General features: G+C 44.8%; 1 protein-coding gene across 3 annotated transcripts in view; it reads left to right on the forward strand.

Moving 5' to 3' along the window:
- LYRM4 (LYR motif containing 4) overlaps window positions 1-18,008 on the forward strand; it is a 145,675-nt gene that overhangs the window by 20,978 nt on the left and 106,689 nt on the right. For all 3 annotated transcript variants that reach the window (XM_024122128.3, XM_055079825.1, XM_024122129.3), the window contains exon 2: window positions 11,152-11,272. In XM_024122128.3, the coding sequence (XP_023977896.2) occupies window positions 11,152-11,272 (121 nt within the window). The remainder of the gene's footprint in view (window positions 1-11,151; window positions 11,273-18,008) is intronic.

Below are 18,008 nucleotides of genomic sequence, written 5' to 3' on the forward strand. Positions count from 1 at the left end.
TATCAAAAAAACAAACAACCCAATCCAGAAAGGGGCAGAAGACCTAAATAGACATTTCTCCAAAGAAGATATACACATTGCCTACAAACACATGAAAGAACGCCCAACATCACTAATCATTAAGAGAAATGCAAATCAAAACTACAATGAGGTATTACCTCACACCAGTCAGGATGGCCATCATCAAAAACTCTACAAACAGTAAATGCTGGAGAGGGTGTGGAGACACATATGTATGGAATCTAAGGGAAAAAAAAGTTCATGAAGAACCTATCAGCAAGACAGGAATAAAGACACAGACCTACTAGAGAATGGACTTGAGGATATGGGGAGGGGGAAGGGTAAGTTGTGACAAAGTGAGAGAGTAGCATGGACATATATACACTATGAAATTTAAAATAGATAGCTAGTGGGAAGCAGCCGCATAGCACAGGGAAATCAGCTCCGTGCTTTGTTACCACCTAGAGGGGTGGAATAGTGAGGATGGGAGGGAAATGCAAGAGGGAGGAGATATGGGGATGTATATATATGTATAGCTGATTCACTTTGTTATAAAGCAGAAACTAACACACCATTGTAAAGCAATTATACTCCAGTAAAGATGTTCAAAAAAAAAAGAAGCTCAGTTGTCTTAGCTAATTCCGCTGTTTTTTTTGTTTCATTTTTAGTTTGTTTGACCCATTTTTAAAATACCCGTTTACTGTTTTCTTATGGGATACTATGGCCTTTCTAAAATGTTAGGAAATATTTCTAATTTATTAAACTCTGCTTTTATTTTATTACTAATAAAGCCATTAGTAATGACATATTACTATGTAAGCCATTAGCTTTAAGTATGGCTTTGACTACATACTTTCATCTAAGTATGGCTTTGACTATATTCCAAAGATTTTATGCATTGTATTTTTTATTATTTAAAAAATATTTTCTTAGTATGTAATGAACTTTTTCCTACACCCAATTGCTGTTTTTGAGTGCATTTTCAAGAATTCAGCGTTTTTCTTCATACATGTACTGCACTGTAGTCACTGAGTATAGCTGATGATGTTCTTGCTGAAGTTACCAATGCCGCCCCAGCTGCTGGCTGCAGCGAGGCCTTTTCCAGCCTTTGTCTTCTCCTTTCTAGGACTCGGGACGCTCCTGCGTGCTCTCTGCTTGTGAAGTGTGCCTCCTTGTCTTGTGTCTTTCCTCCTGCGCTCTGCCTGCTCTTAATTAATTACTGGCACTGTTTCTCCAGGGCTCTGTCCCAGGCTAGCTTCTCTTCCCATTCTACTGCTTTCCTCCGAGCAAACTCATCTGCCCCCACGATTTTGCCTCCTTCTTCCTTGTCAGTGATTTTCAGGTTTATTGCCAGCTTGGACCTTCTCACCAGAGATCCGAAACCGTGTTTCTGGTAGCCTGCTGGACGTATCTACCTTGTTGTCCCATTGTTACCTCAAAATAAACTTGTAGAACCTCTTGTTTTTATCTACTGAATACTTCCTCTTTTCCCCATGGCACTGCTTTAATTTAATCCCCCACTGTACATCTCTTCTGGCTATACGTATTTAAGTATATTTCCTTCCCTAATCTCTGTTCGCACAGATTGAACCTTCACTATTGCCAATTTTTCTTTATTATGGTAAATTACTGATTTTGTTATGTCATTAGGCACTTTAAAATAATTCATAAGTAATGATTATTGTAATAATTTAGGAAGCATAAATTCCAGTAATCAAAACTTATTGTTAACGTGCTGTTTCCTTGTAGTTTTTCTGTACCTATATTTTACATAATTGAGATCATCCCGAATGTAAAGTTATATCCTTCCTTTCAGAAAACTTAGCATTAGAGGGTAAAGTTAGATTCCATATTCAACACCTTCCACTAAAATTAATTCCAGGAAGATCAAAGAGTTAAACATAAAAAGATAAATCATAAAAATTCTCAAGAATACATGGGTGAATATTTTTGGTGATTTCACAGTAGAGAAGACTTTTGTACATATATATAACCAGAAGTCATAACGTGAAAAGTGATACAGTTTACTGCGTAAGAAGTGAATGTTTTTACGTGACAAAGCGCACACACACAAAGTCAAATGACAGTCCAAGGAGAACACTGCAACCCATCCCAGAGGGCTAGTTTCCTTAACACCTTCCTAAATAGGTCTTACAAATCAGTCAAAAAGACAAATCACTCGATCAAGAATGAAGGCAAAGGTTATCAGCAGACACAGAGGGCTTTAAACGTGTGAAAAGGTGGTCAGCAGCACTCATAGCAAGAAAAACGTAATTGAAAGTGAAATGAGAGACCGTTTTTCATCTGTTAGGTTAGCAAAGATGAGAAAGTTTGATGACACGTGTTGGCAATGGTGTTGAAAACAAGCAGCGCGCGTGTTGCCGGTGGAAAAGCTCGGACGGTCCCTCTGCATCGGAACTTTGATGATATTTTATCAAACCTGCCATATACATATCCTTTGCCCTACCGGTTCCATTTCTACGAATTGTTCCCACAGACACACATGCACGTAATGCTATAGTAATAGCAAGATCAGAAACAACCGAAATACCCATTCGTAAGGGGCCCACCAAATGGACTGTAACTCACGCATATGGTGGAACCCTGCACAGCCCTTTATGGGTCAGCTCATTTGTACTGACAGGAAATGATCGCTCAGCTACATTTTTATTCAGGAATTAGAGGTGCGCCATATGTTTAGAACTCCACTACTTATGAAGAGAAGTATACACATAGAGGGTATAATACGAACCCAGTATCTCTGGGAGGCTACACAGGAACCTGCCAATTGTGATTTCATCTAGAGAGAACAGAGGGTCAGGAGCGGGAGGGAGACTGATAATTCTCCTTACACCTTTTTATACCTCCGACTTTAGTATCTGCGGCTTTAAGGTTTTTGAAGCATCTCCTTTAAGAGCTGCATGATGTCATCATTTATGAACATTTAAGGTGGTTTCTATTTTTAATGCTTATAAACAATTCTGTAATGCATATCTTTCTGTATACATCTTTGTACATATTTCAGATTGTTTCTGTAGGATCACTAAGAATAGAATTAGTGGATAAAAGATTATGAACATCATTATACATTATGATTTATTATATTATTTTCCCCACAGGAGATATAGTTCATATCCCACCATCAGGCTGTACATGCCCTTTAGTTGTTTTTTTTTTTTTTTTTTTTGGCTGGGTTGGGTTTTTTTTGCTGGCGCCAGGGTTTTTCCAGGAGATATAGTTCATATCCCACCATCAGGCTGTACATGCCCTTTAGTTGTTTTTTTTTTTTTTTTTTTGGCTGCGTTGGGTCTTTGTTGCTGCGCGCAGGGTTTTCTCTAGTTGCGGCGAGCGGGGGCTACTCTTCATTGCGGTGCACGGGCTTCTCATTGCCGTGGCTTCTCTTGTTGTGGAGCACGGGCTCTAGGCACCTGGGCTTCAGTGGTTTTGGCACTCGGTCTCAGTAGTTGTAGCTCGTGGGCTCTAGAGTGCAGGCTGAGTAGTTGTGGCGCACGGGCTTAGTTGCTCCGCGGCATGTGGGGTCTTCCCAGACCAGGGCTCGAACCCGTGTCCCCTGCGCTGGCAGGTGGATTCTTAACCACTGCGCCACCAGGGAAGCCCGAAACTCTCTTCCTCTTATTCATGTGCACAAAGAAAGATGACCTGTCATATTATTGAATCAAGGAGTACGTAAATATCAGCTATCCAGAATTTCCAGGGGATGCATCCTTCTGGGAAGCTGAGTTCCCATAGTTTACTAGACGTTGATGCTGTAAGTATAGGAAACTTTCTTTAAATTTTGTCTCTTCGTTAGATATATTATACATTGATACGTGGACATGTGTCACAGAGTATAACTGTAATCTACTTTTCCTAGTTTTTTTTAATATATATAAATTTATTTATTTATTTTTGGCTGCGTTGGGTCTTCGTTGCTGTGCGCGGGCTTTCTCTAGTTGTGGCGAGCAGCGGCTACTCTTCGTTGTGGTGCGGTGGCTTCTCTTGTTGTAGAGCACAGGCTCTAGGCTCACGGGCTTCAATAGTTGTGGCACACGGGCTCAGCAGTTGTGGCTCTGAGGCATGTGGGATCTTCCCGGACCAGGGCTCAAACCCGTGTCCCCTGCATTGGCAGGCGGATTCTTAACCACTGCGCCATGAGGGAAGTCCCACGCCCTTTACTTTTTAAAAAAATTCTGCTAATTTGACGGACAGAAAATTATACCTTGTTTAAATATACATTTCTTTGATTATGACCAAGGCTGAACATTCATATATTTATATCGCCTATCTCTCTAAATTTAGTCACTCTTTGGGCTCTCTCATGAATTATTGGTCCATATGCTGCTCGCTCGTTTATTTACTGTGGTCCTTGTGTCCTTCTGTTCGATTTTATGTGCTATTTATATGCTAAGGCTATTAATCTTTTGTCATATTTGTTTCTAAACGGGTCTGGTCTGTAAGGACGAGTAGGAGTTAGCCAAGAGATCAAGCTGGAGAAGGACATACCACATATGGAGAAATAGCAGGCCTTCCTTCAGGAAGAACTGAGAAAACTCCAAGTCTTCCCGTAAAGCTGCAGTCAGTGTTTCATTCTGGAAGTGGTGCTGGATGGGGTGGGATTGATGAACAGGAATATACCATCCGTGCTAATGCACTTGACCCTTATCCTGAAGATAATAGAAAACCGGTAGGGAATTGTAAACAGGGAAGTATGTAATGGGTTTTATTTACAGCTGCTCCCAAGACTGAGAGCCTTTGGTCTCCAGAGTGGGTTTTCTAATAGTAACTTTACCTCCTCGCGCATACCCTTCTCTTGGTCATTGTCCTCCTTCTTAAAATAATTAAACTCAGTTATTTCACTTACACTTACTGCTTTTGTCACTAGCTCTTTCCCTCATAATGCTCTCAGCCGCTTTTCCTAAGACATGCCTGGCACTTGAACTATTTGTAGCAGTACTTGGAGCAGTGTTGGGAGATAAGATGATCTTTTTAAGCTTTGTGATGCCAGAGACAATTTTTTTTTAATGCCTGTGCAAATGAATAAGAACTTGGCTTATCCCAAGTACTTGTCAAAGGTTGGATTGTTGGGGTTTATTGGCCCCTGGAGGAGACACAGCTTGGAGTTGAAAATCCCAGACTGTGTTCAGCTGGGTTCAGAATCTAGCTCTGCCACTTACTGGACATTTGATCTTGGCCTTTTTTTTTTTTTCCCAATCTCTGAGTTGTACTTTGTGCACGTTAAATCAGATAATGCATATCCAGTTCTGAGCACAGTACCCTGTGCATGGTACCTGTGCCAGAAATCATAGGTATTATTTGTTATCCCTTTGGACCCTCAAAACAGCACTGCAAATGACTAGAAAGCAACCCTTTTCTTTGTGGATTTTGAAAATAGAAATCTGAGGTTATACTTACCTCTGTTGCATTCAGCATTACCTGGGTTTTAAAAGTAAATATTGGGCTTCCCTGGTGGCGCAGTGGTTGGGAGTCCGCCTGCCGATGCAGGGGACACGGATTCGTGCCCCGGTCCGGGAGGATCCCACGTGCCGCGGAGCGGCTGGGCCCGTGGGCCATGGCCGCTGAGCCTGCGCGTCCGGAGCCTGTGCTCCGCAGCGGGAGGGGCCACAACAGTGAGAGGCCCGCGTACCGCCAAAAAAAAAAAAAAAAAAAAAGTAAATATCTTGGCTTTGTCATCTGGTTGTTAAATCTCAATGAACCGTCTCAATTTTTTATAATCACTTCTGAAATATTTTCTCCATTAGAACTTTAATTACCTACACAGTCCACTTTGTTCACACTTATTATTCATAGGTTATATACCTTTGCCCTCTTCTGAAGGTTATTTTTTTCTTACATATTTCTCATCAACTTATCTTTCTGTGTTTTAGATTTGATTTCCTAGTTTGTCCTCTCTTCTGGCTTCTGTAATAGCCGTTAATTTTTACTTCCTTCAGCTATGTACATAATTATCCTCTAACATTGCAGTCTTTGTTTTGTGGGGGTTTTTTTTTTTCCTTTTTTTGCTTTTCTTAAAAGTGGGCAAACATATTGTAGCTCCTATACTATTTATCTTTCAATTTTCTTTAAAAGTCAACCTACTGAAGAATAATTTACATACAATAAAAGCATCCACTTTAAGTGTGAGGCTCCACCTTTTGACCAATATACAGTCAAGAACTGTTCCATTGCCCCAGAAAGTCTCCTCAGCCCCTCTAAGTTCCCTTTGCCTGGCTCTTATTTCCTCTTTCATGATTTGGGTGTGGATTTCATCCTTCAGCGGCCCCTGAGGCCAGTAACCTTGTTGATCTCCACCTCCCACAGTGCTTAGATGATAGGCCTTCTAGACTTCTTCATTGGATTCTCATGGTGAATTTTGTAATCATTCCCTTTCAGAGGTTAATTTAATCTTTGTGCTACAACCCTTTCCATTCTATTTCTTTATCAGTTTCTTACTCTTTGTTGTGATTTCCTTACTGATTATTAGTATTTTTCTTGAAGGTCTCTTTGATATGATATTTGGATGTTTGTATATTTAGTAAATATTTATTAAGCACCCTCTCTGAGCCAGGCACAAGGAAGATAAAAGTCCATACTGTGTGGGGCTACCATTCCAGTGTGAACTTAAACGTTCATAAGAAGGAAGCTTTCTGCTCTGTTCCTTACCCAGAGTACTTATGACCTTCAAATGGTCCTTGAGCTTTTCCTCTAAAGCTGTTACTAGGCATTTTATTATACACAGCATACATACACCATAATCCCAAGACTCTTGCATTAATCTGAGGTAAGAGCCTGAACCAAGATTAGAGCTGAGGGTTTGGAGAAGTGGAAGATGATGCAGAGGACTGTAAGTTGAAACAGTAAGATTTTGTGATTGTCTAAATGTAAGGAATTAAGGGAAAGGAAGGAATTTAGGATGAATACCCAAAAATCTGACTTGGACAGTTGGCTGTCTGAGGATGCTCCTATCTAGGAATGAAATGCTGGCCATTGGGGAAAAGGAGAAAGACGATAACTTCAGTTTTGAAAGTGTTCAGTGGGAGAATTTGTAGTGGGCATAGTGGGCGCCTTTTGTTGGCAAGTCCAAAAGGCAGTTAGGTTCTATGGATTGGGGTTCTACCAGAACTTTCTAGAGGAAGTTTTGGTAGCCAATGGCATATATACATATGTGGTAGTTGAAACCTTGGGCATAGATGCGGTTACTGGAAGACATGTTATTAAAATGAGGTCCAGTATGGAGCCCTAGAGAATACAACATACAAGAGGTAGCAGAGTCAGATAAGCCCGCACGGAAGACTAGGAAGAAACAGGTAGTAGACCTAAAGGATAAGAGGAGAGACTAGCCAGCTGCGGAACTCTCCATCCGCAGAGCAAAGATAGATACCTCAGTAATAGTTTGCAAACACCATCATCTGTCTCCCTATAAAAGTTGACTTTAAAGATCTTACTTTACTACGTATTATGAAAATTTTTGTTACCTAAAATTGGTGGCCTAGGTATGCACTGAGTGGCCTTTAGATATTAAGGCTTGATGAATGTTAAGACTTGACCTCAAGAAGTGAGCAGACAGCAGTGTCACGGAGGCACACAACATGATTTCATCAGGTAGTGGGGCCTCAAAGGTGTGTAAGGGTGAACAGATGATCCGGAAGCAGCAGTAGGGTCCAAGGGCGTAGCAGCACTCTCCTCTCAGCCCCGTGGAGTCTGGAGGCAGGATGAAGCAGCTTCCCCCTAATGGCTGCGAGGGAAGCATGTCTTCAGGAGCAGGGCACCTCCGAATTAAGGCAGGTGGATGGAGGACGTCCTTCCAAGCAGGTGCAGGAGTTTGCCCCGAAGAGGCCAAGAGAAAGGGTTGAGTCGTTTTGTTACCGGGATACTTGGCTTGGGGCTGTGGGAAGGGGAGAATGCACAGATGTTTTTACAGGATGGATAAGCAGAGAAGCCAGCATGTGGGGTGGTGACAAAGGATGACAGAAATGAGGATATTACATCAGCTGGTTGCCAGATCACACCTCTTGCCCGCTGAAGCCAATGTGAGCCTCCAGGTGCTGGGTGGCTGTGATTATTACGGCCTGCATTTGGCTGACAGTGGTTCTGGAAAGAGGTGAAGCAGGACCTCAGGCACTATAGAGCTGTCGTTACTGCCGGCCGTATTGCTCTGCACCAGGGACATTGGAGTGGCTGGAAGAATCTCACAAAGGAGTTTCATCCTTGCAGCGGGGAAAGGATAGCCAGTAGCACCTGTGTACACTGGCGGTCTGTTGGCACGGAGCGGGGAGGGGGGAGGAGAGGAAAAGACTCGTGGGAATCTCCTGCACAAAGCAGCGCTAAGAAACTGCGAAGTTTCCGGAGGGTCGAGGCAGAGCAGTGACGTGCGAGCAGAATCATCTGCTCTGTCTGTGGATGCCGTCTGCATTCTCGTGGTAGCCGTTGCTGTTCTGTTGCCCTTTACGTGTTCATTTTTTGTCTTGTTGCAAACAGCCTCTGACTCCTGCTAGGGTCGCCCTAACGCAAGCCATCGTGCGGCAGGGGGCTGCCATCTCCATGGCAGCATCTCACGTTTTTCTTCGAAATGTGCTTGCTCAGTGACACAGTCAAGGGACTGATGGCAAGAACGTGTTGGAGGATAAACGGTTTCCCTTGGCAGCGGTGAAAAACACGCAAATGATAAAAACCAAGGCGGGGCAGGATTGAAATAATTGCTGGTCGCGGCCCCTTCTTAGAAAATGAGAGGACTCAGGCCGACGTGCGATGACCTTCACAAAACGACGACCATTTGAAATAAGAATCATATAACTATAAACTGTCCGTGCGGTAGTGGTTTTACGGTCCAGAACCAGTGCAGTGTCTTCTCTTGGGGCAAAGGGAAATGCCTGTGTTCCGGACGTGGAGGGGGAGGAGGAGCACGAAAGGGGGCAGGGAACCTTTCTCGGTCGCTCGTTCCGCAGGTGTAGCCAGAATGTGAATGACGGCTTTTGATTGCTTCAGGCACATTTAATTGGAAGGTCAGGAGCTTCGTTCCCTTAGGAATAGACTTTGGAGATTTGGGGAGACTAGAATACACAAAAGCTCGCTTAGAACGCTGACCTTGAGCTCAAATGATACAAATTGTTGAGTGCCTTCAGCAATTTGCTAATTTCCTTAAGCTTTAGAAGAGCTTAGGTCGTTGCATTCTGAGACATACTCCTTTGTCCCTCGCTATTCTGACTAGTTGCTGGCTTCTAGAAGAATGAATTTAGTAATGACTACTGTTGCCCATTTTATTTTTCCAAAAAGAAGAATTAAAACACTGGATGATTCCCTGAGGTAAATTCCTGTTGTAAAACCAAGTCTGCGTATGGAACGAAATATTAGAATTAAACTATTTTGTTCCTTCTCTATCCCCATCACCACCAGAAAGAAACTGTTTTGGAGGAGCGTGTGGGTGTGAGGGAGAACAGTGATGTTGTGTGACACAAATAAGCAGTATGTTGTGCACGAAAGGTGCCAGAGATTGCTTTAGCCACCCAGCTGCTGCATGCAGTCTTGTTAGATTAGCAGCTGTACATGAGGAAAATCTATATAAATCTATGTATGTATATCCATTTCCAATCCTCGTGACCCCGAGACAGATGCTGAGCACCCAGAAGCTCCGCGGCAAACACTCCAGAAGGTTCCCGTGGGGCTAAGATGAAAGACTCCGCAGCAGCTCACATCCTGAAGTGCCGGCTCCTAAACTGTCTACTTTTCTCCTTATGGTTCTTAACGTTACAAGAGTTCATTTTCTCTTGCTTTTAAATGCAAACGGACTTGATATTTGAATGTTTAATTTTCTTTTAGGTTAGGGAAGTTTATCTAAAACAAAATTAGTCCTCTCCAAAGTAAGGTTTCCCAGTTCAGTTGTATCCATCCCCCAGCTCCCAAGGAAATTGCATTCCCCTTCCCTCATTGCTTTGCTGCTTTTTCCGTTCTTCTGTTTCTAAATGGAACTAATGGTTTCATGTGGATTCTTTAGCTGGTGTTTCAAGGTAAGTGCAGAGCAACCTGAGATCATACAAACACTAGAGACAGTCGCGTCTGGGGCGTCTGACTTTGGGCGGCGTCTCCTTGCTCCTCGTTTCTGTCTGGTGAGGCTGGGCAGGCGTCGGGGTTAAGGCCATCACTCTCTGGGTGTGGGAGTCCCGAGGTTACCGACTTTTGAATCGTCTACTGTGGCTAATTATCCACACGACAGCCCGGTGTGACCCCGAGGGTACAGGGTGTGAAGCACAGGGTGCCGTGAGGAGAGGGGGTACTAATTGCGTTAAGGTGTAACGAGAAGAGGAAGAAGAAAAAAATAGCTTTTATTTCTTGAGTTTTTCTATGTACAGGTTTCGTACCAAATTCCAGACACACATCATAAAGCCTAACCTTCCCAGCAGCCCGGAGAGGTAGGCAGTATTATGCCTGTTTGACAGGCATAAGATGAGGAAACAGGGGCTTGTGTTAAGAAGGTTGCCCAGGTTCTTACAAACAGAAGGAACTTGGAAAAGAACTCACACCCAAGCCTGTCTGATGTGCAAGGCTTGCGCTTAAACCGCTGCCCTGAACTGCGTGTGATGTGTGTTGGGCGGGGCTGGGGGGTGTTTATGTGTGTGCACGTGTGTGCACTTTAGAGCTGGAGAAGGGCATTTTGGTGTCATCTCCACTCTCAACTGTGGTAGGATCGCAGTATGGATCCTTGCCGGTCGTGTTCCACAAGGGAAGGTGGGATGAGACTGGAAAGCTGGCCCAAGCGTGGCATCCATCACCATCTTGGTACACACGCACGTGCAGTGCATCGTGGCACCTGTCGATCGTCCTGTTGACTCTGCGCGTTGAAGGCTCAGTTACCTCCATGTTAACGGAGGGAGGCCAGATGTGAATAACTGTAGAAAGCCAGTAATCCAAGGAGTGTTTCAGTGGCACTTTTCCATTCACACCGGACTTGTTTGCAGTAGATTCATCTCCCCGAATCTTTTTGCTCCGTCATCCCAGGATAGTAATGGGTGGGCCTGTCCCAAGAGCAGAGGGCAGAGGTGATTGTCCACAGGGGCCTAGCAGACAGCTGATTCCTAAGGAGCCACTTTTGAATTCATTTTTAAAAGCATCGCGTCAGACACACTGACACCTTTTCCTTTTTTCCCTGAATTCGTTTAGAACTTACGCCATCAGGAGGATAAGAGATGCCTTCAGAGAAAATAAGAATGTAAAGGATCCTGTACAAATTCAAGCCCTAATGAATAAAGCCAAAAGAGACCTTGGAATAATCCGTCGACAGGTAAGATGGTTCAGTGATGTACGGTTTTTCGTTAAGAGCTTTAAGCTTTGACGTGTCCCCCTTGGTTGGTGTTTGTGATTCACACCACAGAATCAAGAAACTCTCTTCCTCTTTTTTATTTTTATTTTTGGCTGTGTTTGGTCTTTGTTGCCGTGCGCGGGCTTTCTCTAGTTGTGACGAGCAGGGACTACTCTTCGTTGTGGTGCGCAGGCTCTAGGCGCTTGGGCTTCAGTGGTTGTGACACTCGGGCTCAGTCGTTGTGGCTCTCGGGCTCTAGAGCGCAGGCTCAGTAGTTGTGGCTCGCGGGCTCTAGAGCGCAGGCTCAGCAGTTGTGGCGCGCGGGCTTAGTCGCTCCGCGGCGTGCGGGATCTTCCCGGACCAGGGCTCAACCCCGTGTCCCCTGCATTGGCAGGCGGATTCTTGACTACTGTGCCACCAGGGAAGCCCTTTCCTAGTATTTTGAAGTCATAATTCAAGATAATGTTGCCCTTTTCTCGAAGACGCTGCTATGAACCTAAGTTTTGTTGCATGTGGAAGGTGTATCTGCAGGTGCAAACGGTGTGAAGCACGGCTGCTTAGGTACTGACCCCAAAGGGAGCCGGCGAGGAGTTTTTATTTTCCTCCCGTAGAAGTGCTGGCGGTTGCCTTGGCTTGTGCTTTCTTTGCTCTTTCTCGTGAGGTGGATGGAGCACCTGCAGCAGCCTGGCCTCCTGGGTGGTGTGATGTGTCCTTCTCTCTGCAAAATTAGTCAGGGAGCCAAAGGCTAAAGCAGCCTCTGCTGTTGATTGGTTGTCTCACCCTCTAAAAAATCATCCTCTTCACTCTTTTTCTCTGATTTATTTAGCAGCAGTCACACCATAAGCTCCATTTCTGCTTCCCTTCATTTTTCTCTCTTCCTTGCAGTAAATTTGTTCAGGGGTGGAGGGAAACCCCTTACATTTTCCTAAGATCTGTGTGTTGGAAAGGGCTTCTTTAGCATTGTCAAGAGATGCCAGCTTGACTGACGTTATGTCATATCATGATATATGATATGTGTATCGGGATATGTGTTTATATCTCTGACCCTTCTTCATGCTTGAGTCCAAACAATTCAATAAAGAAGCAGTATTAAAAACTAGTGTTCATTTTATGTCAAAATTAATAGTCTTGTTATATTGCCTACATAATGGAACAATCCCTTCTAGAATAACGTTTCAGGTTCTGACAGCTCTCCTTGAGTTCTACAGTTATCTAGCAATAGGATAACTTGGCCACATTCAGACAAGCCTAGGAAATGATCTTTAACTAAGAGCATGAAAAGAGAATAGGATAGTCAGAAAAAGAAGCTGGTCTGCACATTTGCATGTATGTTAACAGTGGCAGAGAAAGGAGTTGCCATTTTAAAAACTCTAGAACAACGGCATTTTCCATGCATCAGTGGTTGACTTTTATGGGATGCTTTAGCACTGGAACTTGGAAAAATAAGCAGCCTGTCCTTATTTTGCATAAACTCAGGAAGATTCAGTTCTTTGGCACTTCCCCATGCAGAAGTTGGCAAGCACCTCCGAAACAGGCTGTTTTTATCTTTTACTGTAAAGTTGCTCGGAGTAGAAAGTGCTTAGAAAATGGACCTGTAAATAATCCATGCCACCATTTCTTTAGTTATGCAATTGTCTGTGTCACTTCTTGGTTTGAAATGCTTTTAGAAAAGAAGAAAAAAAAGAAAGGATAGACTGGCTCTCACCAGACAGTCCCAGTGAATCCACACAAAAGAGACTCAAGCTCTGGAGCCACGGGTCGGGCCCTCCCCAGGACAGCCTGCCAGGTGCACCTTCCTTGATGGGGGGCAGAGCCTGTGTGGCCCGCTTCCGGGCCCAGGGCGTCTGTGTTAACTAGCAGAGCAGCAGGTGCTTCCCTTTCACGTCAGGATTGCTCCTGAACCCGAGCTTCATGTTGACCCGAGTTAGCTTATGAGATGCAGGCGATTCCCCGAGCCCCCTCGCTCGAAGCTGGCGAAGCTGGCCTTGGCCTAAAGGCCTAAAATAGCATCTGTATTTTCTTCATACTGGCCACTGTGACAGCTTGTAACTCGCCTCCCTGTCGGCCCCAGTGGTCTCTTCTCCGCAGGCTGCCAGGGTGAAAAATCAGAGCAGGTTACAGCCCTGCTCAAAACCCTCCAGGGGCTTCATCCCCGACGACAAGCCTGCGGTCCTCGTGAAGTCGGCAGAGACCCTCCACGGCCTGTCTCCCTCTCCCGCGCCATTCCACGACCCCTTGCTGCCCCCGGCACCCCTACCCCCAGCCTGTAAGCCTCTGGGAGCCTTTGTCCCCTCGCCTGGAAGTCTCCCCAGGCCTTCGCAGAGCTGGACCCCCTTTTCACTCAGGCTTTTACTAAGGTTGCTCGTCATCACAGAGGGCTTCCCTGAGCACACTTGGCTCTGCCCCCCGTCCCCTTACCCCTGCCCCCTTACCCTGCTTCAGAGTTCCTCACAGCACTTATCAGCACCAAAAATAGCATCACCTGTTGCCCTGTCTGTTTTCTCCTCTTCCACGAGGACAGGGGTCTCAGCTGTCATGGTCGGCACTGCCCGGGAGGCAGGGGCACGGCTGTGGGGCCCGCCTGCCTGTGTTCCAGGCCTGACTCCTTCTGGTCGCAGTGTGACCTTGAACCAGCTATTTAACCTCTCGGTGCCTAACGTAAAACGCAGGTGGGAACAAGCCCAACTTCGTGGGTTATGGTGAGGATAAAGTAGGTTAATATACGTGAAGCCCTTAGAAAGATGCTGGCGCATCATAAATGCTTGTATTATTGTTAATCAGAAGATCTAGACCAGCCCCGCATGGAGTTGGCTCTTAATTATTTGTGGACTAAATGAATCTGTGAAGTTTGTCCCCTGGGGTCGAACACCTCAGTCCAGGGGCCTGTGCCGCCAAAATCGTGGCATCTTGTTGGCTGCCTACAACCTCGCATGGTTCATGCACATAATCCATGAAAGGAAAGTGGAAATCTGATGAGGATCTTGAGACATTCGCCTCATGAACTACAACATCCTTCACATCAAGTCCCTTTTCCACTTGGTACTTGGACCCAAAGACCATCCACCGGGATGCACGCCGATCTCCGCGTCATTTTCCGTGGATGAGAAAGCCTACAGCCGCCTCTCCAGGCGCCAGGGCAGCACCCAAACCGAAGCCGTCCTCTCAGCACTGCTCCCTGCCTCCTGCTGTCCGTCTCGAAAGCGGGTCTCACTTCAGTCACAGCCGCGACACTAGTGATACCACCGTGAGCACAGTAAGATTTTGTGGTTTTTAAAGAAGTCTCTGAGAAAAGATTTTCTTCTGGTTCTCCTGGGCTAGAGAAGCCAAGGTGCAGGAAAGCTGGACGCCTTGTCTAAGGGCACCTGGCCAGACCTGACCTCAGGTCTCTGATTCCTGAAGGCGAAGTCAGAAGTTCAAGGATGTGAGCTCCTGAGTCAGTAGAAACCAAAGGATAGAGATACTCTTAAGTCATCTCCCAGTTTTGTTCCCCAGATATTTAAGGACCACATCATCGTAGCCCAGCCTCTCCTCATCCTCCCTTTATATCCTTACTGTGCAGAGATATTTAGTCTTCATGTGGCAACCCGGAAGGATTCCAGTAGCATCAGCGTTTCTTACTGGCTTACTGGTTTCTTCACGCTGCTCCTAAGGATTACCCTGATTGCAAGAAGTAAAATGGCAGGTCGCGTTTCCCCTTATGAGCCAGTCAGGCTCCTTTCATTCATCCTCCATAATTATGGCCCGTGGGCCAGGAGCCGGACATACGCTTGTTCCTTCTTTGCCCTGGACCACCTCTTCCCTGAAAATTAGAATCCTCTCTCTTTCCAGCTACGTGCATCCTATCCTATCCCATAACTAGCAGAGACGTTCTCCCACTTTTCTATAAACTCCCATTATTTCCATTTAAAATGGTTCTGTAAAGACAGCTAGACCCTGGCAGCTCTTGTGAGTTCTTTCTCTGCCGGAAGCAAGTTCTGAACTAGCCCCCATTAAACCTAGTTTCCCTGCCTGCTTCCCAAGTGGGATCCGAAAAGTGGGAGAGGCCCTTTGTGTGTGTGCCAGCCGGCGCCAGGAAGGATGCGCAGGAGCCGGACAAACAGCTGTCACAATCTAGGCAGCAAAGAAGTAACTGAGGACTTTTCTCCCTGAGACAGTAAACAGGGCTCCTTGGGTGTTTCACACCAGAAAGAGAAGCAAGAAGGACAGCCAGACTTTGCTTTCATCTTTCTTCTTTTTTCCATATTGCTGTTCTGGAGATATTCCTTCTGATTCCCTCTATAAGACATTTACTGGGCTAAGGATCAGTTAATCACCCCCACTTATCGCGGCTCTGCAGTTTGTCACGCCCCTTAGGACTGTAAACAACCGTAACCAGCCTTGTTTTGAATTGCTGCTTCCGGTGCTCCATACCCTGGTGGGAGGAGGGGGTTCCCCCACCCCAGGTAACTCACAGGGGTTGTGTGTTTATCAAAGAGAAAACATGTTCCAAGCATTTCAAAACACGGTTATATACCTAGCTTAATAGCCACATGTCTGTGAGAGAAAAAGAAGTAGAAAAGCCAGTTGGGACTGGGAAACTCTGCATCTGCAGTAACCGAGTAGGTGCCGGGCCTGTGTTTCTACACTCTGATGAGATTTCCTTGAATACATGAATTACGATTGTGACTTCAGCTAAATCTTACACGTGTAGCACCTTTTTCTTTAAACCTGGTGAAAACTAAAATATCTGTGCAAAGTTTGGGTTTATTTACAGCTGTGTGATACTCTCAGTGTTCATCAGAGCGCACCCTGGCAGGGCGACCCTTCAGTCCTTCTGGGCTTCTGGGCTCTGAGAGAGCAGACCTGGGTAACAGAGGTGCCCGACCACTCATTCATGTAGGCTGGTGAGTTGAGCGCTGAACTTACACCCAAATGATGTTTGGTTACTCTACCAGTGATGGTATATACGTGTATCCAGCTAAACAAGGTTTGTGTGTAACATAAGTATTTGGATGAAGAAATATACGGTTACTGTAGTATGTAATTTTACACTGAGAAGATCAACTGGATATTATGTTTTCTGATTCTGGATAACAAGAAGGTGTTGTTTTTGCCAGCAGCTTTTTAGTGATGACACAATTCCATACCACATCAGCTGTTCTTAAGCTAGTGTTTTTTTTTAATGAAGCCATTCAAATTCTTCTCATTCTGGCTGTGTCAGACCCAGAACTATGAACCTGCCGTTGTAAGCGGTTCAGAGCAGACATTATATACAACCGTTAAGGATACTAGGAAAGGGGTTGATGTTATGGGTAGCGGCCTTTTAGTTAACCTGAGTGTGTGTATATGTGAGATGAAGCATCTTCAGTGTTTAGCTTACACTTATTATTTTTGTGGATCACTAAAAGCAAAGTAATGTGCCCAGTTTATTGGCATTTTGGGTGGTGATAAGTGAGAGTCTCTGAAACCATATTTTTAACTTTCATTTGATACTTTCTGGTTTAGTTCTTAAATGACTGTTCAAGAGGAACGTCCCGCAGTCACTGTCTGAATGTGCCTCTTGTGAGATGAGAAGCCATGGAACAGTGACAGGCCTCGCTCACGTCGGTCTCCGCAGAGCCTGTGCCGGTGCCCCAGGGGGTGGTCAGACTTGAGTGAAAGGGATGCCTTACCTGCCCCCAGTGGTCACCCTGTAGAACAGCCTGTGAAAAGGTCGGAGTGTTTTATCTGTATGTCTTGTGGGGAAAAGTAATAGTGCACTTTATCTCTCTTCAAGTACACTTTTAGCTTAAGTACCGTTTTGCTAGGTTCAGGGGAATCTCTAAAATTTACTTGGAAATTGTTTTTATGAAGGAGAGGAAAGTCAGTCCATACATTAGGGGCATTTAAAATACATGGAAAGAGTTATACATTATTCACAATATCCAAGAGGTGGAAGCAACCCAAATTTCCACTGACGGATGGATAAACGAAATGTGGCATTTACAGACAATGGAATATGATTCAGCCCTTAAAAGGAAGGGAATCCGGACACAGGCTACCACATGGCTGAAGCTTGAGGGCTGTGCTCAGTGAACTAAGCCGGACACGAAAGGACCAGCGCCGTGTGGTTCCGCTTGTATGAGGTCCCTAAAGGCGTCACATTCAAGGAGGTAGAAAAGTAGGATGTTGGTCGCCAGGGGCTGGGGGAGCAGGAAAGGGGAGTTAGTGTTTAATGGGGACAGTTTCAGTTTTTCAGGTTGAAAACGTTCTAGAGATATGTTTTACAATAATGTGAATGTACTTAACACGACTGAGCTATACGCTTAAAATTGGTTAAAATGGTAACTTTTAGTGGGGGGTTTTTTCACAATAAAAAAAAATTCTCCCTTCCCCTAAAAAAGAACTATATAACCAGTCCTCAATTTTTTTCTTAATTGAGAAAAATAAAATTGAGTGCCTCAGACACTGACTGATACTCGAGGCTGGGAAGCCTGAGTCATTCGGAGCTGGAACTACAAGCCTTCAGTTTCTTATCTGTAAAATCAAAGGGTTACGCTGTAGTTTCTAAGGCTACTTCCAGTTCTAAAATGCCATGGTTCAACATTTCATATCAGTATCTGTCCCCTTCTTGATTGTTTGCAGAAATAATGATACATTTTAGAGTAAATTACTCTATGCTCAGCTTCCCGTGACCATTTTTCACCAAGATCTTAACTTTCCAGAGTTTAGGCTGTACGTGAGCAAAGGTGTAAGCCAG

Source organism: Physeter macrocephalus, chromosome 18 (genome assembly GCF_002837175.3).
Source record: "Physeter macrocephalus isolate SW-GA chromosome 18, ASM283717v5, whole genome shotgun sequence".
NCBI lineage: Eukaryota > Metazoa > Chordata > Mammalia > Artiodactyla > Physeteridae > Physeter > Physeter macrocephalus.